Below are 27104 nucleotides of genomic sequence, written 5' to 3' on the forward strand. Positions count from 1 at the left end.
TGATGGCATTGGCGCATGCGAACTTGTTATTCTATCTTTTGAAAGTATGCATTTCTTTTCCAGCTTTTCAGTGGATTTCACAAAGAGGATATGTTACATACATTAATGGTCGTTACTCTGTTTCATATATAAAAGGGAAAAGAGAAATGGTAGATGTAAGGCAGCTAATTTCTCATGGCACAGATTTTTTTTATGGAGTGAAAATTTGGAAGCCTTGGGTCCTTACAGAGTGACTATGATGTCTAGTATTGCGGCCATTGCCAATTTTTGGACAGTCACCATTGCACCCAATGTAATGGCTCGGGCGCTATAACACTATGCGTGGCTATCCTGAATTGTGGCTTCTAAAAGGTGCCACTGTTCTGGAAACACCACCTGCACTTTCCTCTCCCTATTACATTCTCCTCCTTTGTACCTTTGGAGAATCGGTATGGATTATGAAATATCCGAAAGCTGTTCATGACTTTCTTTTGTTAAGTTGGTAACGTTAATGTGCTCCGTTGATAACAGCAATCCTATCACAAAACTTTTTATTACGTACCAAGTATTTGGTTTTCCCTCCCTTGTATCATCATCATCACAAGAAGAGAATGCCAATTGATGACAATTTAATTGTGATTTCTGTACTCATTCAAAGTTTTTTTTTTTTCTTTATATGATATGCCGTTAAAAACAAAAATGGTGTTGGGAAATAAGTGATAACAACAAAATGCAAACCTACCTTCTGAAGTTGGCCTGAAGAAAGCAGGAATAACTCTAATCTCTGTGAAAGAAAGAGTAACTACTGTTCCTTAGGGCATTTTCACAACCATTCTCCACGGGAGGAATTTCTGCATGATAAGCAAGTTGAGGGCTAGGCCCATAAGCACTCAATCTACTAGTATGTTTTCACATAAGCATGAGGTTTTGCAAGACCATAAGAGAAAATTACTGAAATTGAAGTAAATGCTTTTTACAAAAAACAGAAGGTTATTCCAGTAAACCTATTCTTTTTGGGCGATTTAACACAAAAGATCAAGCTAAGGTCAGTGTCTTACTGAATAGTAACCACAGACTCAACTAGCATATGTACTCGAAAAGATGGCAGCGTACCACGGTATTTAACATCATTTTGAGACTTGTTTGGTTTCTAATGATTAAGGGAAAAAGAGTTCCACGTGATATCTTCAGGAACCAAAACTGGAACGCACATAATCGGAACTGGTTATTACCATCAACCAACCTAGGCAGGATACCAATGCTTCCAAGAAGCAAGATGGGCAGCAAAAAAAATCCTCTGAATGAAAAATTAAGATCTTCAGCTCAATAGGTTGCTTTGTGTATACCACATACTTTAAAGGGTAAAAATAAGGGACCAGTTTGGATCACCTCTCAATCTTTCGTGTCACTTATTACTGGTATTGCTTTTACTCTAATTCCTTGCAAAATGAGGTGCCATTACATACTAAATCAAGTTTCTCAAAACTTAAGGTGAAAGTAAATCCAACCTAATAGGATTCGTAATTAGATCCATATTTTAACTCAAACATGGTCGGCAAGCTCCTCGTCTTATGTGTTCAATTAGTTGTTTTTTATCATGAAAATTTCAGAAAATGCAAAAATCTTGATAAAATCAGGTTGTATTCAACTTATTGCCTGCCTTTAGTGCATCGCAATCTTATCCTTACAGATACTTAGGCTCAATTAGTTTGGTCTCTATATTCTCAGCAACAAACCCAAAATCATCACCTAAACCATTTGAACTATTAATCCAACCAACCAAAACCACCAAACTTCTGTCCCAAGCCTCCTCCTTGCCGACCCCTTGATCTTAGCTCTAGCCTCTTTCTTACCTTTTACCTTTCAATTTCTTACCACCCATAGGGCGCGGGCAAGGGGTCCGGCGGCCTGATGGGCCAAACCGACCTGGCCTACCATGAGCTGAGTTTGGGTCAAAGTTTTAGGCTTGGGCATATTAGATACCGACCCAAAATCCGTTCTTAAGGTGGGGTCTGAGTCAGCCTATGAGTTACTAAGCCGACCCAATGAGCTTGAGCTATTTATTAATTTTTAACAATATAAAAATTAAATAATAACTTGGTAAAAACTTGAAAGATAATTGGGTATATAAAAATTTGTTAATTATTTATTATTTACTTAATTAGTTGTTGAGTTTGAGGCAGGTTGGGTCGAGCTTGACCCGCTTCACGTTGATCCATTAGGTTAATGACATGAGCTGCTCTTCAAATCCAGGCCCATTAAAAACCGAGCTAAAACTAGACTCATTAGTAAATGGTCTGGGCCATCTCCAGGTCGAACCGCACTTAAAGCCCGACGGCCGAACTCTAAACGGGCCGGGTCGGCCGGATGCCCCACCCCTACACCTAAGCATCCTAAAATGAATGTAACACCAACTCACTGTAAAAAGCTTGTGATACCATATCCATAATTTTTTAGGGTTTTTGTAAAACAGTCCCCGCCTTATTGGTAATCTGTTCAACCAAACTCGCATACTTCACAGATTTCTCTCGCTCGCTCTTGTATTTGTTCGTTCTCACATAAATCTTCTCCCTCTATCGTAGTTTCTCCTTGCACTCTCCAATTTCACGATCTCTGGATGGATATGCTCTCTCTTTCTTCCTTTCCGTCGATTCTCAGGCGTTCTTCTTCCACCGAGCTATGATCTCTACCTTTCCTTCGACCCATTGAGGTAAACCATCGAAAGGTTTTGTGTTTCTTCCTTCCTTTCTAGGCTTTTTGCTTCTGGAAAAGCTTTTTACCAACTTCAATTTTTGCTTTTTTTTTACATCTGTTACTTTTTTTCATCGTAATCATGTTTGAAAGTGGTATTTTTCCCATTTCCTTTTGTTCAATTTCTTTTTCTCTTTTGATGGTAGTTATTGAGTTTGAGTATTGTTTGGTCATTGGATTACCAAGATGCTCCAATGTAGGGAATTCTCATTTTTGTAACTGGGTATCGTTTTGGAGAAAATGTGAAATAGCTACTTGTTATGATCAACTTTCCATTTTTTTCGGATAGTTTCTGTGGAATTTAGTCTTCAAAAACTAGAAACCAGCACATATACGTGTAAATTTTGGTCCGTGTTTCTGCTGATTTTATAAGAAAGAGTCTTCAGTATGAAATGTGTTAATTGGGAAATTTTGGACTGGCATTTTTTGCTTCCTTCTTTCTTGTTGGTAATGGTAGATGTTTATGTTTATGGAGTTTCAGTGGTGCTTTGTGGTCATCTGTTTGTGCCAATTTCTGATTAGAATGTCTTCATTTTGGTTCTTGACTTGTTGCTTGTGTGGTGTTCGTGGTTGGGGGTGTCGCTATTTATTTGTGTATTTTACCTTTTTTGTACTGTTCAGAAAACTAGGTTTTCTTTTTTTTCATGGAATGACATGTTTGACTGTCCCTGCAATTACAAATTACGAGCTGGATTTCTGGATTCTTTCTCTGATTGATTTCAGGCATTTTTTCTGTTGTTTAGTGATTTGTGTTTTTCTAGTTTCTGATTTGGGATGTCAATTTGATAATTATTCTTACATTCTTTTTCAGGGAGGCACCATTTTCGTTTGAACTAGGTTTCTTGAAGTCTTTGGTCTAATCATTGGATGACTTAACGGTTGATTGGTGCAAGTTCTCAATCCCAAACAAGGGTCGTTTTCTCTTATTTGGCTGTGATTATCTAATTATTTGCACATATACTTCATTTCAACATGGTTGAGCGCAAGTTGTACAAAACAAAGTTATGTATCCTATTCAAAAGAGGCCGCTGTCCACGACAGAGCTGCTCCTTTGCCCACGGTGAAGCTGAACTTAGGAGGTTCTCTGGTGGCGGTAAGAAAGTGATGACACCTTCAATTACTCTTTCATACTTGTTATTCCTTAGGCAGTCACCGAAATCACTTTTATCACAAATGTCCACATTGTCAAATGCTTTAAGTGGCTATGGCTGCACTCTCTGAATACATTTGTACAGCTTTGAGGAAAGTCTAAGGGCACGTTTGGAAGAGAGAAAAACTCTCATAGGAAAAAAAAGTTTTGCCTATGAGAGGTTTTTATATGAGAAGTTTTCCAAAAGAAAGTTTTTTCGCTCGTTTGTGTAGCATGAAAAAAACAGAGTGGGAAAATGTGAAAAAATGAGAGAGGAGGAGGGTGGTGGTGAGATGGATGGTGGTAATGGTGAGATTGTGGGTGGTAAGATGTGGTGAGATGGGTGGTGGGGAGTGTAAAAATAATTTTTCTCTTGGTAGGAAACATTCCTCCACCTCTCTCATGGAGGAAATGGAGGAATGTTTCCTGTCAAAAAAGTGTACTTTTTAGAAAAACTCTCAGCAAAAAAGTTTCTCTGGTTTGGAAGGTTCAGAAAATCCATAAGGATTTTCCATTTTGCATCATTTTCCCTACATCTTTCTCACTTCCAAACGTGCCCTAAAGCTATGTTGTATGTTTAAATCAACGGAAATAATGTTAATTCAATATGCTTTTTGTTATTGTGTGTTGATCTGTTGGGACATTAGAGTGCATCATTTTCTTGGAGAGCTACAGAGCGATAAGCCATGCCTGCAGAAAACTTTGTTGTTTACGTTATAAAACCAATTCCTCTCCCCATGCTGGAATAGATGGTTCTTTAGGAGGAAAACAATATTACAACGGTAATATCTATTAAGGGTATACATATCACGAGTGGAAGCTGCTTCTAGAAGTTGCGTTCAATAGTGCTCTCTCTCTCTCTCTCTTGCACGTTCTTGCACACCCACAAACATGCACACCAAATAGGACTAACTAAAAATGGGTGTTGCTGTCATTTCAAACCTCAATATATGTGGTTTGGTTTCAAAATCTTTTACATTCCTATCCTAGGTGAACAAAGGTGGTTTTCATTGGCATGAACTAAGCAAAAGCACTTCAAACTTATAGAGTTTATCTTATCAGGAGCCATGAATTGCTTCTGATCAATTTCAAAGTTGAATTTATACAGAGAATTTCCTAAAAGGTTTATGATGCTCAAGAAGTTGCGAAGTGAAATACCTAGATGCTAGAGTCTTTCCTTGCTGATTATGAAGCTTCTCTGAATTTGAAGGTGGGATATTTCAACAGAAATACAAAGTAATGTATCTAATGAGGCTACAACTACTGGATGTTGAGAATAAATGCTGAAAGCCGAAGTTGTCTATTGAAACTTGAATTTGTTTGACCTGCTTAATATTTTTTTCTCAAATGAAAGGATATGATTGATATTATCTGTTACTTGAGAATAAAGCTTCATCTTCTGTTTGGAAAGCTTGAAGGTGATTGATAAGAAAGGTACAGATATGGAAGTTCCTTCCATGGGGACACAAAAGTCTCTCCATTTTGTGATGATATGCTTAGGTTCATAATTCACGCATTTATCCTTTGGTCGTCTCATTACTTTTTGGCATGCATATCTCATGATTCTAGAGTTATTGTCATGCTATGGAAGCATTCCTGTCAAGAGTGTGATTTTCATAACCCTAGGAGCTCGGCAAGGTTTTTGCACATGCTTGTGTGAATGGCACTGAATTCCCTGTTTTCCTGTGACAATTGGAAATTGATCAATATGTTATATTGATATCCATAAAGTTATATTTCTGACTTATCATTTTGTCCACATAGTACACAAGATGCAGCCTATGTCACATAGGTGCGGGTGCGGGTGCGGGTGCGGTGATGTGGCACTTTAAAAAAACTTGGGTGCGGGGGTGCGGGGAGGGTATATATATATATATATATATATATAAATTTTTTAACAGTTTTAAGTTAGCACTACGTGTATGTGTGTGAATTTATGTATTTATATATATATATAATATAGCTAAAAATGGACTTGATTAGGGTTAACTGAATCTACTTTTGGATAGAAATGGACCTCGGTATGGTTGACTTCACCTAACACAAAGGAAGCTGTGTCCAAGTGTCACACCTGCCTGAGTGCGGGTGCGGTGCCCTGTTAGAAGAGTCCGTGTGACATAGGACTTTTTCCATGGAGAATAACACTATCTAGTCATCTTCACTCATACCCCTCAGCTTCTTCATTAATTCAAAAGTTGTATACTCCACATTCATATTTTTATGAAAATATTAGCAGATAAATACCAAAAGAAATGGGTTGAATGTGCGCGGGATCAGTAGAATTGCATGATCTCAAACGTGGGGTCGGGGTTCCAATCACACTGCTCTGGCTTGGCTTTCAAAAAAGGAAAGTAACCAAACTATGGCTGTTTGGTTTGTCTTAAAGCTTAGATTTGTTCCTAAATGTGTTCCCCAATATATATATATATATATGTCAGTTAGTTATAGTCAGTCACAAATGCATGTTTTTAATTAAACTGATGCTTTTGTGCTGTCCCATTTGTTTATTTAAGGTCATTCCTCTGAAATATTTTTGCTTGAGATGAGTTCTCTTGTATCATTGGACATTATATCTTTTCTTTTGCCATATCTGATGCTTCTATACATGCTTAGTGTTCATTTTATTGGCTGAAGATAGTAACTTTTATAGTATATTCTTAACCTCTTTTCAACTTGGGCTTCGTGATTTCTCTTTGATACATGTAGATGTTGCTGTTTTTGGTAATAAGAATGCATGCTTCATAAATGCATCATTATCTCAAATGCAGCTTTTCCTGAATGTGTTATATGGCTCTAGTTCATTAAATAGTCGACAATCATGTTGCCCAAGAGTTTGACATGTGGCTTTTAAGATAGTGTTTCAGTTAGCTGAATATGCTCATAATTACAATGGTTTTCTCATGGTAAAAATTTCAGTGGTTTCCATTGATGTTGTTCCATTCATTTTAATTGTCATTGCTGATATCAGCCAGCTGATATAGCTTGTTGTCACATCTCCTTTTAGGGAATATTATAGTTTTTATTTCATCTGCTATTGATTCTTACAACTCACAAGTCTGGAGGTTATACAAGCTGGGTTATAACCATTGGTTAACTGCAATGGCTTCTCTACATGGTCGGCAATTGTATCAATGTTTCTGATGTGTAATATTATTGCTATCTATGTGATGTTGAGGAGATTGTATTCCCAGAAACCATTCCTTTATATATACATATATCTTATGGATGAAGGACTCCATGAGCTAAGAGCTTTGCTGATTATGGTGGAATTCTGCTCCACAATACTGATGTACTTCACTACAATGAGAGCTCCTTTAATTATTTATATCTGTTTATGGAATCAGACTGAGCTTTGTATGATCCAGATTTTGTTGTTTTGCTTATTTCTCGAGAAGGAAGCTCTACGAGTCACCGTCTATTATTTGCTTCATTATCAAAAGGGTTTTCTCAGTGTTAACATGGCTATTTCTATATATTATTGAATTGTATGAGGACTTCATATATCATGGCCTTTTTCCAATATCGCAAGGAGGAATGGTTACTATCCTTGTTACTTTTCTCATAGTACTCAGTATAAGGGTAAGCTTTATGTAAGGGTAAGCTGAGTGTTTAACATGCTTTTGTGTGTTCTCCACTTGTCATTTGATGCACAATCATGTTCAAAACATTTATCCAGCTAAATGTAGGTCTTTTGTTACAGTTAAGAGGGATTATCGAGGTAGTGACTTGAGAGAGAGGCTTGACAGACGACAATCTCCTCGCGGAAGGTCTCCTCTGGGACGGGAACCCAGAGGAAGACATGCATTTCATGACCAGAAGCATGATAGGGGTAACAAAAACCTGCTTACAGTTGCTGTTCTTTTCTCTTTTCTCCTTTCTTGTTCTCAAGTACAGGAAATAGATTGATGTGCTAAATTATCGTGTCAATCAGTCTTCACTAAAAAGCAGCAGAAGTGATGGGTGTCTGATGTTTAGACTTCTTAGCTGCTTAAGAATTATGGTATTGGAAGATAGGAAAAAACTTAGATAGAGGAACATGTAAAATTAATAGGCATTTTTAGATTCTTACTTTTGTTGAAGTTCTGATATACCGTGTTTTTTGAGATTGTAATATTGCATTTAATGTGCAGGATTCAGCCTTTCTCGATCTCCTGGAAAAGGGAGGTATATAGATCTATTCTTTGCTCTTTGTTGCCTAATTTATTTGTAGGCTGAGTTCATTGCAATGATATTTATTGCATCGTGACAGTTGAAAAGATAATAATTAGCATTCCTCTAATTTTCCTTTTGGTTGATCTCTACTTTTGAGACCCTTTGGTCTACTTACAGAAATCTATCTTGATGATTAGGATTGAATAGGTGTTGAGCCTCAGGTTCTAAGTATGGCTACACCTCTTTCAGTTTGATAAATACAAATCTTTATCTTCTGTTATTTTATGCCATATTATCCATTATTTGTGAGTAATTTACAAAAGAACACCCAACTTATCAGCTACTTACAAAAGGCTGTTCAGCATTGGGCTTATTGCATTTAACACCTGCTTTATTGGAATTCATTTCAAATACCTCCTTGAGATGTCAAATGACAATTTTATCCTTTTCATGAAATAACTCGATGTATGCCTTGAAGAAATCAATAGAGGGCATTCTAGTCATTTTGTTTGACTAGACAAAAATTGCATCAATGGTTTAGGACTAAGTGTGTCTTTAAAATATAAATGGAAAAGAAAGTCAGCTGAATGCAATATCTGAAACGTTGGGTAGATTTTTGTAAATGATAAATGAATAGCCTTTTTGTAAATTATTGACATTTGTGCATATAACCTTTTATGGTTCATCTCTATATATGTTCTGGAGAGCAGGGAGATTCAATTCAACATCCTGGAACCTCTGCTAGTAAGCTTGATGATCATGGATTAGTTTACTGTGCTTCTCCATTGGGAAATTCATTATCTTAGTGAAGTTTGAAATATCTTTACCAACTTTCGATTGGTACGTTTGTTTTAAATCCAGCTATTTTAAAGTTCTGAGATTCTGGCAAACCTTTCATGTGCAGTGAGAGAAGAAACTCAAAAAGGCAGCATCTAAGTGTTCACAGTGATGTTTCTGATAGTTTAAACTTCTCAGATGGTGGTGATAGTGGAACAAAGAGAACAAACACTTACTCAAATGATGGCAAAGATGTTTTGGAAGAGCAGGTTTGCTTTGGTCATTGACCATTATCTTCATATGTTAGTGGATTATTATTTGTACAGGGGTACACAAGTTTTTGTTGTTGGCATTATTTAGTTGAGCGAAGGTCATTCTGTTACATGCTTAAACTGACTGCTTATATCTCACCTGCAGTTGAAGGAAGCTCAGTTGGATATTGATGTGCTTGATGCTCACAAGTGTGAACTTGAGGTAACCTCTTTAACTGTTTTTAAAGTTTTAGATTATGGAAAGTGGACTATATTTAGATATACTACTAATTCAGCTAGAATGGTTCCACCATTACACTGTTTCCTTTTTCCTTAATTCATCTAGAATGGTTTCATCATTACACTTTTACCTCATTGATTCTCTATTTTAAAGCTATTAAGGTTTCCATTTCCTTTTGAAATAGTGTTTTTCTCTTCTTTTTTTTTCCTTTTAAATCATCATTTATTATTCGTGCATTCTTGGTTGATTTGAAGATATTGCCAAATAATATCATTTTTACGAGAACTGTCTGTGTTTAAGTTGCAAATCTGTATGATCGGAGTTTTTCACAACAACAAAACAACAACTACGCCTTCATCCCAAAACAATTGGGGTCAGCGATATGAACCAAAAAGAAGTTCATTTTGGGTCTTCCACATGAATCCTTTTCCTCCAATCATTTCTATCCAACGCCATGTCCTCGGTGAGGTTCAAAGCATTCATATCCTTTCCTATCATCTCCATCCAAGTCTTCCTAGGCCTACCCCGACCTCTTTTAACTAATATATTTTCCCATTTCTCCAACCTTCTAACTGGAGCATCATTAGGCCTTCGCCGAATATGTCCAAACCACCGTAAACGATTCTCTCGCATCTTATTTTCAATGGGTGCAACACCTACCTTCTTACGTATCTCTTCGTTCCGAATCTTATCTTTTATTGTATTTTCACACATCCATCTAAGCATCCGCATCTCAGCTACATTCATTTTTTGAATATGATGTCTCTTGGCAGCCCAACATTCCGTACCATATAGTAAAGCGGGTCTAATAGTCGTCCTATAAAACTTTCCCTTCAACCGCAATGGCATTCTACGATCGCACAGCACTCCAGTAGCACTTTTCCATTTCATCCACCCAACCTTTATCCTATGATTTACATCTCCATCAATTTCTCCATACTTTTGAATGATGGATCCCAAATATTTGAAATAATCATTCACCGGTATATCTTGCTCACCAAGCTTCACTACACTCCCATCACTACTTCGTTGCTTACTAAACCGACATTCCATATATTCAGTCTTACTCTTACTCAACTTAAAACCTCTAGCTTCCAATGTCTGTCTCCATAATTCTAACTTAGCATTAACCCCAGCTCTAGACTCATCAATCAAAACAATATCATCAGCAAACAACATACACCACGGTACATTTTCTTGAATTGATCTCGTAAGTTCATCCATCACTATCGCAAATAGGAAAGGGCTTAAAGCAGATCCTTGATGTAACCCAACCGTTATCGGAAAATTGGTTGTCACCCCTCCACAAGTGCGGACATTGGTTACTACTCCTTCATACATATCTTTAATTATACTAATGTACTTGAGAGAAACACCTTTCTTCATCATTGTCCACCAGAGAACGTCCCTAGGTACTCTATCGTATGCCTTCTCTAAATCAATAAAAACCATATGCAAATCTTTGTTCATCTCTCTATATCTTTCAATAAGTTGTCTAAGAAGATGTATAGCTTCCATAGTTGATCTTCCAGGCATAAAACCAAATTGATTCTCCGATATCATGACAACCTTCCTCAACCTAGACTCAATCACCCTCTCCCAAAGTTTCATAGTATGACTCATGAGTTTTATACCACGATAGTTTGTGCAATCTTGTATATCACCCTTATTCTTATATAAAGGCACCAAAGTACTCTTCCTCCACTCATTAGGCATCTTATTTGTTCGCCAAATCAAGTTAAAAAGATTTGTCAACCATTCTAAACCTTTCTCTCCCAAGCATTTCTAAGCCTCGATAGGTATACCATCTGGGCCAACTGCCCTTCTTGATTTCATTTTCTTCAAAGCCTCTGCAATTTCTTTCTTTTGAATCTTGCGCATGAAGTCACGATTTATCTCATGAAAAGGAATGGAGAAGTCTCCAAGATCTTGAGCATGACTATCATTAAATAGCTTATCAAAATAATCTTTCCATCTCTCCTTAATCTCCTCATCTTTGACTAAAACCCTTTGCGTTTCATCTTTGATACATCTAACCATACCCAAATCCTTCGATTTCCTATCTCTCATCTTTGCAAGCCTATAAATATCCTTCTCGCCTTCTTTGGTATCCAACTTGTCATAAACCTCCTTATATACCTTAGCCCTCGCGTTTCGAACAACTTTTTTAGCTTCCTTCTTTGCTATCATATACTTCTCCAAATTCTCATTATCACGACTCTTACTTAGATTTCTATAACACTCTCTTTTAACCTTAATAGCTAATTTGACATCCTCGTTCCACCATGATGTATCCTTACCTAGTGGTGCACCGCCTTTAGACTCACCCAATACCTCCTTAGCTACTTTTCTCATACCACCCGCTATCTTATTCCACATTGATTCTGAATCCTCCTCGAGACACCAATCAACTTCCTTAACTACCTGCTCTACAAACATTCCTTGTTTAGCTCCTTTCAGTGCCCACCACTTAATTCTAGGATCTATCCTATGTCTATCCCTTTTGCGGCATTGTCTAATTCTAAGATCTAAAATTAAGACTCTATGTTGTGTAGCTACACTTTCTCCTGGTATAACCTTACAATCGATGCAACAACCCCTATCTCTCTTTCTAAGTAGGAAAAAATCTATTTGACTCGTATTAACCCCACTTTTAAATGTTACTAGGTGAGACTCCCTCTTCCTAAACCAAGTGTTTGCTAAGATCATATCATAGGACAAACAAAAATCTAAAATCCTTTCTCCACTTTCATTTCTTTCTCCTATACCATAGCCTCCATGGATATTCTCAAATCCATCCCTACTAATGCCTACATGTCCATTAAGGTCACCGCCGATGAAAAGCTTTTCTCCATAAAATGTCTCTTGTACTACTCCATCTAAATCTTCCCAAAATTGATGCTTAATGGAATCATCTAAACCTACTTGAGGTGCATAAACACTAATAATATTAATAATATCCGTACCTAATACTAATTTAATAAGTAAAATTCTATCACCCTTCCTACGGACCTCAACTACATTATCTATAAACTGACGACTCATAACAATCCCTACTCCATTCCTATTCCTATTTATTCCTGTATACCAAATCTTATATCCCCAAGGTTCTATCACTTTAGCTTTCTCACCTACCCATTTGGTCTCTTGAAGACATAAAATATCAATCTTTCTCCTACACATAACATCTACTAACTCTACCAACTTACCAGTTAAAGACCCTATGTTCCAAGTGGCTAACCTAATTTTATGGTCTTGGACTAACTTCTTTACCCCCACTCGTCCAACAAAGTGAGGGAACCCTTGCCTATTTGACACCACACCCGGGCGCCGGTGTGACGCGTCGCTTCTGGGCGACGACCTAGCAACCCTTGCACATTTATCACTGCCTCCGGGCCTAGAGAGTACAGCGCGTCGCTCAGTAGGGAACGCCCCAACGAAATTCTCATATTGGTTCATTTTCATAGGATATGACAAAGTTTTTATGCTGGCTGTCACAGGCCTACCGCAACCCTCCTCCTTTATCCGGGCTTGGGACCGGCAGTGTATAACTACACAGGCGGAGTTTTTAGTTTTTTAATAATTTTTCTCAAACATCTTATCAAGTTTCCTTTCGTTTGTCAAGTGCAAAAACCAAACAGTAGAAAAGAAATTATCTTCAATCATGGCATTATGTCTAGTTTGATTTTTGATTCTCAATGTTTTGCAAGTAATGTTGCTCAGAGCTAAACCATTGACTCATATGTTACTGTGGTTTGGGAGAGGCACTTCTGCCTTTCCACTAGGGTTTCACAGGGAGAATTTGGATGATTCACATAAAAAATGCAAAACTTTCTGATGAGGTTAACAGTATCCTCTCAATATCACTTTTGTTGGATGGGTTTTATTTATTGCAAGTTTTCCTTTGAGCAACTTACAACCTAATGACTCAGTCTGACCTAACAAGTGTTGGTAAGCCTTTACTGGGTTTTCCATAAAATTTTCAGACTACTAAGCATTTTTGTGACACTTGCCATTTTTATGACACCCTTTTTCTCTTCAAATTATTTTGCTTTTGCTTGTTTACAGATATGGGGGTTGTGGGCCTACAAATACTTAGTATCATATTAATGTGGTGTGGCTTGTTTCTTCATATACATGAACAAAAAATTGCTTGTGGAGCTTTTGATTATCTATATTTGTGCACAAGCTGTCCACTTATCTTGATTACTGCTTTATTTAAAGAACTCTCTGGAGAAGACAAAAGAAGAAGCTGACAGACTTGCCACTAGAAATGAGGAACTTGAGAGTCAACTGAAGATGGTGCAAGAAGATTGTAGGAGGTATGGCTAACTGGTGCTCTCCTGTATTTCAATGGGTTATATGGGGAAGTTGTGGTAGGGGCAGCTTGACTCTACCAGTAAATCTTGAATCTCCTCCTTCCAATGGAACTTAGAAATTGGTTAGTGCTTCAAAAGAATCACTGAATCTGTTTTGGTGGCAGCTAAAATGTATTACCATTATATTTTTTCCTCAGGATTGCTTCGAAAACCAAGAAATTTGTTAAAGCTTACAACCGTTATGCAAGGGCACAAGATGAACTGAAAAGGTTTGCTGCCTTTTTTCCATTTCCAATATTGTCTCTCTCAATTTTTGTGAAATTTGTACTAGGCTCTTGAACTTGTCTTCCTGTTTCCATATCTTGGAGGAAGATGCAATATATCGTGACATAATTTTTATTAACTGGGGTAATCTATGTACTTTCTTGTTTTGTATGCCTACAAACTGCTCAGGGCTCAAGCTCGGCTACAAAAATTGGGAGATCAGATGGTTTCAGACACTGTGAAACATATTCCCAATGAGGATGATTCAAGCATTGACATCATCAGCGATGGAGATGCAAACAATCTAGTTCGGATGAGCCCTGGGGTTCAGCAGCAGAATCAAGTCTCTCCAACCAAGAAAAGGTTGCGCATCAGCAATGCAGCTGGTGAAGAAGCTAAATCTGGTAGGCAATGAGTCAGATTCCTCTATGGTAGCTCCAGAAAGTATGAATTATGGACTGCTACCAAATGCAGGCTATTGGTGATACTTTTAGGTTTAGGTTTGTCCTCATTGCTAATAAACATATAAAATTCAGCAAATATAAGGAAGTTTATACTTTCTACTATCGCATGCGATATATATGGCAACGTGCCCATAAGGGCTCTGCTCATCTGGTAGGGGCGACTTGTGAATGTCACCAAGTTGACGGGATGTCACAAGTTCAAAACCCATGGGCGGTGTCTCTTACCGCAAGGTCAAAGCTGGGTGTACTCCCCGGTGGGCAGGGGGGACCTCAAGTGTTTTACCAACCATAGGCCAGCCAATGTACGGTGGGTGATGGTCCCCTTGAATTATCCAAGAAAATGAGATGTGATATTTGGAAATGTTGATGAAATTGTAATAGGGATGCAGCTCCTTGGCCAAGTAGCATTTGTATGACAAACTGTAACTAATTAAATCTTCCCAGAAAACAGCCACTTTGTAGAACCCAATTTAAAACAGTGTATTATATGTGATGGTACATATTCCAGGCAAGATTCATGTATTTTGAACAAGCATGTCTGCTTAACAGGCCCTTTATGCATTCTTCTAATTAACACACTCTTAATACAAGAGTGTTCACTCAAAGGGTATCAATCACATCAATCAGTGAGAAGAACAAAATCCACGTAATTGTCAATAGACTGTTGAATCCCGTGTTATTCACATTATTGGTTTTCCATGTCTGTTGGTAAGAAGAATTTCCAATCTAACTGCTCAAAATTTGCAGCAGCAGTTTAAAACCCAATGACCTGTGACTTGACCTGGAATGGGTTGATCCAGAACTTTGCGAGGTCATGAAAGTTTATATAAGAAATAGCCCAATCAACCTATGACTTGTTGTCATGCTAGAACTCATCTGACTCGACCAAGTCAACCCATGAGCTGGCCAAGATTTTCATGATTTTCAGGTGATTCACTAGGTTGACCTAGTGAATGGCTTATCTGAGTTGACTCAATTGAGTCAATTAATCAGACTAGCAGGTTTTTGAACATTCATATGGAGTCATGCTAACATTATCTAGTTCGGGCAAATATTTCACATGAGAAGTTTGAAGCTATACCATACATTCATCGTCTTCAAGAATCTATTTGTATCTTAATTTTTGCTCCACTAAAAGGTCAATAACTTAGTGAATGATTTTCTGATTCTGCTGTTTATGGCCATTGTTTTGGTTCTACCGTCTTTTGTAATATTAAAGTTTGGTGGTATTTTGTTCTAGTTTCCTTGCAGCAAGCCTAAGGGTGTCTGTGTTGCCTTTGCAGCAAATCCAAGGAAACGAGATGCATATCCAAGTGACATAACTGGATCTGATAAGCTTATTCAGAATGATAGGTTCGCGGTCCAGGCCGAGAAAAGTGGCAAGGAAGCTCTGTGGGGACACAGAATGTCTTCTAAAAAAACTATTTATAAACATTTTGTAGATCTGAACAAGCCTAGGCAAGGGAAAGTTGGTTCTCCTCCTGCCGTTCCTCCTGCAGATAAGGTAGATGCTCGTTCACTTGTTCTATGATTGCTTCTAATGCTTACTTCAGGATGCCAAACTGGCAATATTGGTGCATTTTTATTAGTTATTGTCAATGAAATAGGCAGATTTTCATGATCAGAATATTGATTGTTGAGGTGATCATTTCTCTCACCATTTCTCATGTTTACGTGGAAAGAAATATATCTGGACTGCTGGTATTGACATGGCTCATAAACAGGCAAAAGGTTCAGATTTGGGACATGGAGTGCCATCAACGAGCATGGCTGCTAATGCAGTGGATGAACTCATTGAATCAGTCGAGATTGATGGCAAACCTGAGGTGGCAAATGCTACAACTGTTTCAAAAAGTGGACTGGTTACAGCTTCTGGCACTGCTTTTGATAAGCATAGTCCGGGGCCATTTTTGCTTCCTCCTTTACCAGCCATTCCTCAGAATGGCTATGACAAGGTTGATATTAAATATATCTCTTGTAATGTTGATGGTCTAGAGGATTTCTATTCATCTCTTGCTGGCATTATGATTATTTTTTTCAAGAATCATGAACTTTGAGATCAGGTACTATGAATTTCTGATTATCTTCGTATCATAATGTTTCTGCAAATGTGAGTAGACAATGGAAGATATTGGCCATTTTTCTTCACTGCACATTTTATTTGAGTTTATAGGAAGCACCACTTGGCTCATCCATGGTTGCTTCTGGTGGCACTGTCTCTTCTTTCTTTCTTTCAGTTTCTTCCCTGATCCATCTGTGTATTTAACTGGTTAGCTATTGTATTTTGTTTTCATGGCTATGTAAGATGCTGAGCTGCAAAGTCTGGAAACATTAAAACCACCCAAAATGGGAGAGTTTGGGCGAATTTTACTAAGTTTTTTCATTGGTTATTTTATTTTTGTTCGATGGATGCTGATACAAGTGATTGATTTGCTGCTGATCCTATCCATTGTAACTTACATTTTCTTGATTTAAACTGTGGATGTGCCTAAATCGGTCTCTTTTGATGCTCTTCTTCTGCAGTACAAGGGAAATGATGAAGATGTGGATGTGGACGTGGATGTAGATGGAGATGTCCATAATGATGCAGGCTTAATTGACCTAAATGCTGAAGTTGAAATCGAGAACTAGCCATAACTTCAGAGTGGGTAAAAGCATGGAAAAAAATGAAAAGGAACCCTATCCAACAGTTGCAACATCGTTGTCTGGCTTACTAGCTTACTGAAATTTTGGCTAAAGAATATTATGTAATTGCAGATTGTTAAAGTTCATATCCTAATGGTCGTTCTTTTCTGTTTTTGCTTCCAACGGTTCAGGAAAAGATATTTGACAAAGCCAGCTTGTTGAGCGTGTGTTCTTTTATATCACTTGGCAAGTTAGCATGGTAACATCTTTATTTTAAACCCAAGGGGTTTGGCGTAGTGGGATGAGGCCTAGACTGTTAGACAGGCAGTCTAGGTTCAAATCCCATGGGTATCACCCCTCTGCGTAAGCTGAAGCTTGGCAACTCCCTGGAGTTGAGGGGTAAGCCCTCGGAGTTTTATGCCGACATGAACATAGACCATAGTATGGCAGGCTAAGCCAGCACAACTAGGTCTCTGTGTCGGGGACGGTTTCTCAGAGTAAATCTCAAAAGGAAAAAATCTCTATGGAAATGTCTGACATGCTTAATGTTAAATTTTAATTGCTTCATGTAGCACTTATGTAAGTAGTGAGAGTCCCCGTGTTTAGGAAATACAGGTAATGGGCCAATTTTGTGCAAACTTCTGAAGTTGTAGCGGTAGGGATAGAAATGTGCGGGTGAATTTCCAGGGCATGTTGCACTGAGCTTTACTGCTGCATTGCACATGTGAGGCGTTAGATGCCTTAGGCTCTGTTTGGGAGCCGTAGTTGTGAGCGGTGATGGGGGTTTCACCGAATCCCAAGCATCTCCTTCGGTTGGAGCCACTGTTTTGGGAGGGGGGATAGAGATGGGAGCGATGTTGGTAGGGGAGATGGTGTTATAAATGGGTGGATTTCAACGTCCTCGTGAGGATGTTGTTGCCAAATTGGCCGATTTCATTACTGCTGTCATCATTGCTCCCAACAACGGCTCCCAAACAGAGCCTCAAGTGCCTTCTCACTTCTCAGGCCAAGTTAGGGCCATGTCAAAATGGAAAGCAACACGGCAAGGCCCCGCAGCCTAGACTTGTTTGCAAATGGTTTTTCTTAGCTCCAACTTCTTGGTGCAGATGGACAGGGGTCAACATCAGGCCAGCCCAGCCCAGCCTGACCTGACATGATTAGGACCCGAGAGACCCAACATGAGCCTGGCATGGTTATAATCGGGTTCAGGTCAGGCTCAGGCTCGGGCTGTGCCCTTTAGGCCCAACCACTGAACTGGTCGGGCCTTGTTGGGCTTATGTAATTTTGAATTGGAGCAGGCTTGTTTTGGGCTCATTTAGCAACTCAGACCTGAGCTAAAAAAAGCTACCCAATCTTGGCATATCTTGGGCCGGGAACCGGGAAGCCCATCAGGTGCCCGGCTTGACATCCACCGATACTCTCTTGTCTACCGCCTTTATCTGGTGCAGTGTCTAAGATATAGGTGTGCATACTGGGCTGAGCCTTTTAAGAAGAGCTTGGGCATTTCGTTCAGAACTTCAGAAACCTGCGAAGCTCAAGCCTTGCCTTAGGTATATTTTTTTTAAGGTAAAAAAAATTATTAATTAGAGGCAAATATATGTTTACATTATTGCATGATTAGGCCGATGAGACGTCGGCCCGCATAAGAAAGGACAAATCAGGGCAACACCGGAATAGCACCTGAAGCCAGTCAATGCTAGAATGAGGCCATTTGATCCTAACCAGATGAAAGACATCAGCAAGTATGCGATTACTTAAAAGACTGAATCGTAGATTGCTCATCCTTGAAAGTTCTCGCATTCCGGTCTTGCCAAACAATCCACCAGACTGATAACAACCAACATCTCCATACAAAATACCATCACAGATTGGATCTGAACTGAGAGTGGCCTAGTAGCAGGTCTCTAGCGAAAAATGCCCAGTGAACAACCATGTCATGCAGCTGCCAGACCTAGCGGAATAGGTATTGGAAAAAGGTGCAAAACTAAAATAGGTATGAGTCCGTTTCAACCACCAAACCACACATGCAACAACGGCTAACATTGTGAAAATATGGGGTGGACATTGGGTAGGCCGGGCCGATAACTGGCTCGCAAAAGCCTGACAGGCACCGCTGAAACGTAAATTCCCATGAGAAAGAGATTACCAGAACCCTAATTCGAGAAAACTCATAAAGGATTAGAATTAAAAAAGGCTCTAACCTATAATCTTCTCTTTTTGTTTATTTTTTTCTGTACAATAACATTAATATGAAAGAAAACAAAAAGTGATTCGGAAAACCGAAGCTTTGACAAAATGTGATGCCGAACAAGTTGAATCTTGGTACCAGGATATGGCCATATGGTCTTACAAGAGGAACCCCAAGAGACATTGTATGATGGAGTCATTATGAATTATAATTAGGTCCATAACTAACATTAATGTGAATATTAATCCTGGTTTAATAGTTGAATGCATAACTTACATGATGATTATGGAGTGGGGTTATTGGGTTTAATGGGATACTATCTCTAAGTTAGTGATGGAATAAATCCAACTTCCATGGTTGACTATATAGGACGACCATGGTTATGATAGAAAATATACCGAGCAATCCTTGAGCTCTAATAGTGGACTGTGATGATTTTTCCGCTTAGAGATGGGCTAGAATAGCTCAATAAGACAAAACTTGTGGCTTTACAAAGATGGAGGTTCAACCCCTCCTAACGCACATGCCCCTTTACCCGGAGACCTCTACCATATCGATCACAAGGACCTAATATAATCCTACATTGGTATCAGAGCCATGGTGAGACGGTCACCGATGCCACATGTTTCCACTAGGTCATCCCCATGACCAATTCCATTTCAATGCTGTTCAGGGCATGCATGGTGGAGGGGTAGGCACAACATAGGCACTTTGGAGGACGTGATTGTTGCGATGTTGAGCGCAGACAAGACCAAGGGAGCTTTCGAGTTGTGCACCCTCGGGTATTCTCATGGCTACGAGGGGCTCGAGACAAAGCCAACGACAACGTCAATGCCATTCATGCATGTTCAGACACACAAGGAGGCGACAGAGGGCTCATATCTGATTAGAGGATAGATCCACTGTCTAGGGCACATATCGTCCACTAGAGTTGAAGATCCGACACGAACAGAAGGATCGACCAGCAGAACGTCAGATCTGCCAGCTAGGGCACAGTTTTGCCAATCAGGATATATATCTGACCGGGGTAGGCACAAATCTACCCTGTAGGGGGTTAGATCTGCCAACGATAATTTGGATCCATCGATTGCAGATTTGATCTCGAATCAAAGAGTCCAACCCACTGTGAAAAATGGTCAGTGGACTGGTGCAGAGAGAGACAAAATAGGAGGAGAGAGAGAGAGCATAAACCTGAGGCAACCGATGACCCAAATCGACCAATAGAGAAGCAGATATGGTTGGTGTTGGCTCAGATAGATTGACATAGAAGCAAATACAATTGGTGGTCTCAGATCAATTGACAGAGAAGCAAATACAGTTGGTGTTGACTCAGATTGACTAGTAGAGAAGTGAATGCAGTTGGTGTTGGCTTAGATAGACATACAAAGAAGCAGATACATTTGGTGTTGGCTTGGATTGAATGACGAAGATTCAGATGCGCCAAATTGATCAACTGGGACTCAGATCTGACATAGAGAAACAGTTGGCCACAAGTATAGAGAGAGAGGGTAACCGACCTTAGTCAGTCTTGATCATTGCTGGAAGGACAACTCACATGCTCTGGCCCTGCACAACCACATGCATGATTAGGCCCTCCACAAACCCCCAGCATGAATAGATGAAACACTCGTTGAGGCTCCTCCTTTCATAGGTGAAGACGATGCAGAGGTGGTGAAGATGGTGCAGAGCCGATGAGGCTCACTGATCAGCGATGAACATCACTTCTACGACTATTCCCCTTCCCCCACTCTCGCCGATGTCCCCTTTTCGTAGAAGGGGACAACTAATTAGGCCCCTCTTATCGTTGAGGGTGAAACTGTAAAAGGAAAAAGAAAAGGAAAAATAAAGAAAAGGAAAAGGAATAAGGGAAAAAAAGAAAAGAGAAATAACAAAAAGGACAAAAAAAAGAGGAAAGAGAAAAGAAAAAGAAAAAAGCTGGAAAGAAAAAAGGTGGAAAAAAATCAAATGGACCCAAACATAACTGATTTGGGCATGCTGTTAAGTGGATCATGTCAGTATGGATCCAATGTAATCCCATTTGGATTTGGTTGAATCTGAATGGATCCATTGACTTGGTACCACATAATCGTATTTGGATCCGGTTGAATTTGAATGAATCTAGTGACTTGGTGGTGCATAATGGTATTTGAATCTGGTTGAATCTGAATGGATTCAACAACTTGACACTCCATAATCATATTTGGATCTAGGTGGGCCATTAACCACATTAAAGTGAGCATTTTTTTGGTTTTGGACTAAGAAGATTGGATCAAAATTCTATGGGTATAACATACTCACATTGGATTGACTGGATGAGATCTAGTCATATTTATGGTGATTAGGTTCAAATTGGGAAAATCCTACCTGATTAAGTTCAGTTTTAAGAAAATAATTTATGTTCAGAATTAGGGTACAAGTTGAGGTTGAACTGACTAATTAGGACCAAACTTATTTGGAGTGGGCCATGCATGCACAAAGCCTCTATTTAGTTTGGGTCTAATCAAACTGGTATTAGATGGACCTTATGGAACCTTGTGTGATGGTTATAACCCACGTGGACCATGGATGATCCATATAGCGCCTCACTCTTTGTTGGTTGCTTAATAGATCCACCAAACATATTTGGCAAACAAAATATTTAGAAGATAGATTTGTCAAGATTATTAGGTCAAAATTGGAGCAAGCCTCCATGGATTATATCTGATGATTCAATATGGACTAGACAATAACAATATATCAGATCCATAAATACAGATTAAATGTATTTGGATCAAATCAGATTGAATCCAGGTACTAGTGATCAAGCACAATAGGTTTAAAGTGACAGTTGAATCAGATTGGATTGAGCAAACTTGTTTAAAATCGATTTGCATTGGTGGGACTAGGATCAAAACTAAACAAATTATCAATGCAGGATTCATGGACATGTATAATGGACTATTACTTGCATGATATCAAGGTAAGTTCTCAACTATTATTTACTTGATGATTTGAATTTATGTTGATTATCATGTGTATGAGTCAAACTTATGAATTTTGTGGGTTGTTTTGGGTTGGGTAACTCAACTTTTGGATCTGAATATTGAGATCCATGAATTGTTGACACAAAACCCAAAGTATATTTTGGATTTAGTTATGGTTTAATTGAATCACTACTTATTATGGGTGAGTTTGGATCCAAGATTATTTAGCTTGGGTGACTATAGACATATTGATGTATGTTCCCATTTGATGCCTTTATGGTATGAACCTAGTATTGGTCTAGTTTTATGATGAATATGGATAATATAATGCTAGATATGTTTGGGTCTAATTATGTATGTTGTATAAACATATATGATGGACTACTGCTTTCATGATATCAAGGCAAGTCTTCAATTATTATTTACTTGATAATTTAGATTTATGTTGATTATCATATATATATATATATATATGGGTCAAACTTATAAGTTTTGTGGGTTATTTTGGGTTGAGTAACTCAACTTTTGGATTTGGACATTGAGATCCAACTTAAGAATTATTGACACAAAACAGAAAGTATACTTAGGATATAGTTATGGTTTGATTGGATTGTTACTTGTTATGGGTGAGTTTAGATCCAAACTAGCATTATGTGGATCAAAAATTAATTATTTAGTTTGAGTGACTATATATATCTTGATGTATGTTTCTGTTGGATGCCTTTATAGTATAAACCTAGTATTGGTCTAGTTTTATGATGGATCTGGATAATATAGTGCTAGATATGTTTGGATATAATTATGTATGTTGTTTAGATTCATTATAATTTACACATGCATGTGAATATTTATTTGCATATGATGATAACTAAATCTTCATAAATTGTGCTTCTTATAGTTTTCATGTATGAATACATGAAGAGATATTTTCATGCTTTAGAAGCTCTATACATGGTATGCAACATAGTGTTTTCATATTTTTTATGACTATTTAGATCTGGATATATTGATCCAAAATAATTAGGTGGTAGTTAACCTCATTGAGAATTAAAGTATATTGCATGTGACATTAAGTATAATACACATGAATAGTGGGAGTACAGTCTAAGGTGAAAACTTTAAAAGTAAGAGTATTTGCCAAGTTTGAAAAAATAGAATTAATCATGAATTAATGAGTTGATGAAAACCATAATACCTCATTAGTGTGCATATGGACTATGTACAAGATAATTGACATATAATGTCCTATGATCATGGAAGAGCCATAAGCAACCCCATGATTAATTAAAAAGGTGAGACTCATACATTATGATGTGTTGTTCATAAGACAACTTAATCGATACATGTGCAAAATAATTTACCATGGTGATATGTATTTATTTGCTCTAGTGCTATAGACTCCATAGTTGTTGACATAATAAATATGAATAAAAGCTTGCACATGAAATTGCATATTAAGAGTTATGATTGAAATTTTGACATGATGAATAATTCATATAGCTATGCATGACAAAAATCATGTTAAAGAATGCACGCAATATGCCTCATAATGTCATAAATAATTCATAGTATATGTGAATAAGTCTGATGGTCACATCATATATGCATGGTAACTTGATAAATTTATATATCTTGATGAATATATTCTCAATATGTTATGATAATTTTTTGTTTCATGCATTAAATGATGGATTTTGGTATGATATAATAGTCCACGTGACTACGTGAGAAATAATCTATAGCATGTGTAAATAAATCTCATGATTAAAAATATGATATAACTTTTAGAAATATGCAAGTTTATTTGGTTGATGTTTAGCTGTGTATGCTAAAAAATGATAAACTCTTAATTGATTATTTATCTTCGTCGGACATGATAACTTATTCATTAATAAAGGTAGTTTTGTAGATGTCTTTGTAAGACATGTGAGTCAAATATGACTCAAGTAAGCATAAATGAACCTGAGTGAATAATTCACTTGATATGCAAGAAATCCTCATAATGTTAAATGTTCACCCTATATAACTAATTGAGAAATGTTGGATCTTGGTACCATATCTAGATATGGCCATAAAGTCTTACAAGAGGCACCCCGAGAGCCATTATATGGTGAGTCCATTATGAATTGTAATTAAGTTCATTAAGTAAAATTAATATGAATATTAATCTTGGTTTAATGGTTGAATGCATAACCTACATAATGATCATGAAGGGGAGTTATTGGGTTTAATGAGGCATTATCTCTATGTTAGTGGTGAATAAATCTAATCCTCCATGGTTGCCTATATAAGAAGACCATAACCATGATATAAAATATACAAAGCAATATTTGAGCTCTAATGAAGGATTGCAATGATTATCATGCTTAGAGATGGGCTACAATAGCTTAGTCAAGCACAATGTGTGGCTTCACAAAGATGGAGGTTCAACCCCTCTTTCGAGTTCACATGTCCCTTTACTTTGAGACAACCCCCATATCGATCATAGGGACCTAATAGAATCCCACAAAAGATTGTCGCTGGAGGCCATCATTGTCCTGCCATGAAGTAAATCATTGTTACAGTCTTTATATATATATTAGGCCCCATTTCTCATTCCGCCCCATAGGTTTTAAGCATTTTATGATAGATCGGAATTGTTAGATGTGTTTAGCATGCTCGATTTAGTGAGAATTGACTATTGGATAATATTTTTTTGACGAGAAAGATAATTTTTATGAGCCAAGAAAAATGGGTATATTCAAAGCCATTGTCAGATTTTGACGATCCGAAATCTGATTCCCACTGAACAAAACCTATAGATCACATGTACTGTGTTAGACGTGAGAAAAAATACTTAAAACTATGATTTTTGAAGGGGCCTAAGGAACACATTATTCTCTCTCTCTCTCTCTCTCTCTCTCTCTATATATATATATATATATATATATATATATATATATATATATATAGAGAGAGAGAGAGAGAGAGAGAGAGATTAGAATGTTTACCAACCAAATATGTTTGCTGGTATGAATCAAGATTTTCATAGATTTTTTGCAAATCTAACCATGCGGATGCATTTAATGTTGTCCACTTGTTAGGAATCAACTGTTAGATCATCGAATTTCATCAATAAATATGATTTTTATGCTTGAATATTTATAAAAATTCTAAGCCATTGATTTTCAACCCTTAAAAGATCCTTCTTAGACATCGTAATTGGATAAACCAAGAGTCTATTTCTATAAAACTAAGCATCTAGATCACATCCATAGGCTGAAATTAAAAAAAAAGGTAAAAAAAGCCTATGAAAATCTTGGTTCATACCAGTAACATATTAGTTACCCTATATATATTTACTGAAAATTGCACCAAGCTAAGCAATAACAAATCCTAGCTTATACCATTTTTACTGGATATATATGTGGGTGCATTCAAAGTTCAAACATTCACTCTAAGACTACAAAATATAAGGAATCACAATAAGGAGTTAAGAACTTTACGAGTGCTACATTAGAAAAGATGAACATTTAAAGGCAGTATTCTCCTCGAGGGACCGCAGTCTTTGCATTGTAGGAGCAAAGCTTCAGCTCTACCGAGCAGCTAAAGATGCAATGTCTGAGTAAATAGCAGAACATGTCCCTGAACCACTTGTTGAAACATTGCCCGCACCTGTACTCTTTAACTCCACTCCACTGACTCTACTTTTCCCTATAGTAGGAGGAGGAGGCAAAATGGACGGAAGGATCGGTGCACTACCTTCAAGCATGAGAATAACCTTGGACATTTTTGGTCTGCTTGATGCATCTTCTTGGACACATAGCAGGCCAATGTGAATGCTTCTTAGTACCTCACTTGTGTCGCATTCTCCAACCAGTATTGAATCCATCACTTTCATAGGCTTATTCTCCCTCCAAAGTCTCCAGGTCTGCACGAAATTATCCAACACCCATGTTCAGATTGAAGAGACTTTACAAAACAAATCTCTTTCTCTCTTCCCTTTTATTTAAGCCATATTATCTTGTGAAGTTGTGGTAACAGCGATCCAGGACTTCGATCGAGCATTTGAGCAAGTATATATACTCGCCGGCCGCCCGGCCGCCCGCAAGATCAGCCCTCTCGCCTTATTTTTTATTTTTTATTTATTGGGTGTGGAGGTTGGGCCCAGCCCCAGGCTACGTGGCAGTGACCCGGAGGAGACTAAGCCCAGTGGGCCCCAACTCCAGGTCACGTGGTAGACACATGGGATGGGTGGGCCCATCCTTCAGACACATGGCAGACAACCAATTGGGAAGGGTGGGCCTTGAGTCCCTGACCACAAAGAGACATGGCAACCAGGTGGCATAGTGACCAAAGTTAAACACGGTAAAATATCGGCAGCCAAAAACTCGTGAGAAATTGATTTTTTTTTTAAATCTCAATTTTTTTGGCAAAATCTCAGCAATAAAAAATAAAATACATTTTTTAAAAACACACACGATTTTTTCATGATAAGTAGCCGATAAAAACATAAATATCACATTTAAAATATGACATTGATGTTATTGATGAAAAACTCACAAGAATTTACCGTTTTTAACTTTTGGGTAATATCTTGCAATATTTTCGCTAGATTTTTATAAATCTCACGAGATTTGTCACTATGCCGGGTGGAAGGGTGGGAGTTAGTTTTCGAGAACAACAGGTAGCGGGGAATCAGTTTATCATTTGAATTTTTTTTGCTAAATATCATTAGCATGTTCTATGCGTTCCAATAAAATGTAAAACATTGGTGCTATCTGACTGAAAATCAATGCAAACGAAACTTAACAGCCGATTTGTAAAAGCACAAGATCAAGATTGAACACTTACATAGTTTATGAGGTTTTCATCAGTCTCCAATTGAATGAAAGAACTATTTTGTTGACCACTTATTATCTCTAGCAACAAAACGCCAAAGCTGAAAACATCTATCTTAACTGATATCTTTCCTTCAAGAATATACTCAGGTGCCATATATCCACTGCAAAAGAACACTGT

At 37.8% G+C, this 27104-nt stretch overlaps 2 protein-coding genes and 1 non-coding gene across 4 annotated transcripts in view; 2 read left to right on the top strand and 1 right to left on the bottom strand.

Moving 5' to 3' along the window:
• Window positions 1-259: 259 nt before the first annotated feature.
• LOC149830787 (small nucleolar RNA snoR80) lies at window positions 260-383 on the top strand. Its single transcript, XR_016433465.1, has one exon. It is a non-coding gene; the product is annotated as a small nucleolar RNA snoR80 (small nucleolar RNA).
• A 2029-nt stretch (window positions 384-2412) lies between these two features.
• On the top strand, window positions 2413-17161 carry LOC149830788 (zinc finger CCCH domain-containing protein 13-like). 2 transcript variants are annotated; one of them, XM_090011876.1, is made up of 12 exons: window positions 2413-2689; window positions 3542-3823; window positions 7560-7688; window positions 7990-8023; window positions 8916-9057; window positions 9206-9262; window positions 13505-13602; window positions 13797-13868; window positions 14053-14267; window positions 15611-15831; window positions 16052-16282; window positions 16851-17161. In XM_090011876.1, exons 2-12 carry the CDS (start codon window positions 3703-3705, stop codon window positions 16956-16958), a joined length of 1428 nt encoding a protein of 475 aa, XP_089868002.1. In that variant the 5' UTR covers window positions 2413-2689; window positions 3542-3702; the 3' UTR covers window positions 16959-17161. The 2 variants fall into 2 exon arrangements, with proteins under 2 accessions (XP_089868002.1, XP_089868003.1); XM_090011877.1 differs by having other exon boundaries at window positions 16052-16390; window positions 16851-16976.
• An 8394-nt stretch (window positions 17162-25555) lies between these two features.
• The window catches only part of LOC149830789 (cysteine-rich receptor-like protein kinase 10), a 29705-nt gene continuing 28156 nt past the window's right edge, over window positions 25556-27104 (bottom strand). The window contains exons 5-6 of the mRNA XM_090011824.1: window positions 26937-27087; window positions 25556-26013 (exon numbers count right to left, since the gene is read on the bottom strand). Coding sequence (XP_089867950.1) covers window positions 25678-26013; window positions 26937-27087 — 487 coding nt within the window. The 3' untranslated portion in view covers window positions 25556-25677. The remainder of the gene's footprint in view (window positions 26014-26936; window positions 27088-27104) is intronic.

This window comes from Nuphar pumila, chromosome 7, assembly GCF_984573655.1.
Source record: "Nuphar pumila chromosome 7, dmNupPumi1.hap1.1, whole genome shotgun sequence".
Lineage (NCBI taxonomy): Eukaryota > Viridiplantae > Streptophyta > Magnoliopsida > Nymphaeales > Nymphaeaceae > Nuphar > Nuphar pumila.

What these genes read in the sequence shown, in the direction of transcription:
- LOC149830788 (XM_090011876.1), top strand. Translation starts at nt 3,703, where the DNA reads ATGGTTGAGCGCAAGTTGTACAAAACAAAGTTATGTATCCTATTCAAA. An exon ending in TAGGAGGTTCTCTGGTGGCG is followed by an intron (nt 3,824 to 7,559) that starts GTAAGAAAGTGA and finishes CTTTTGTTACAG; the next exon opens with TTAAGAGGGATTATCGAGGT. An exon ending in TGACCAGAAGCATGATAGGG is followed by an intron (nt 7,689 to 7,989) that starts GTAACAAAAACC and finishes TTTAATGTGCAG; the next exon opens with GATTCAGCCTTTCTCGATCT.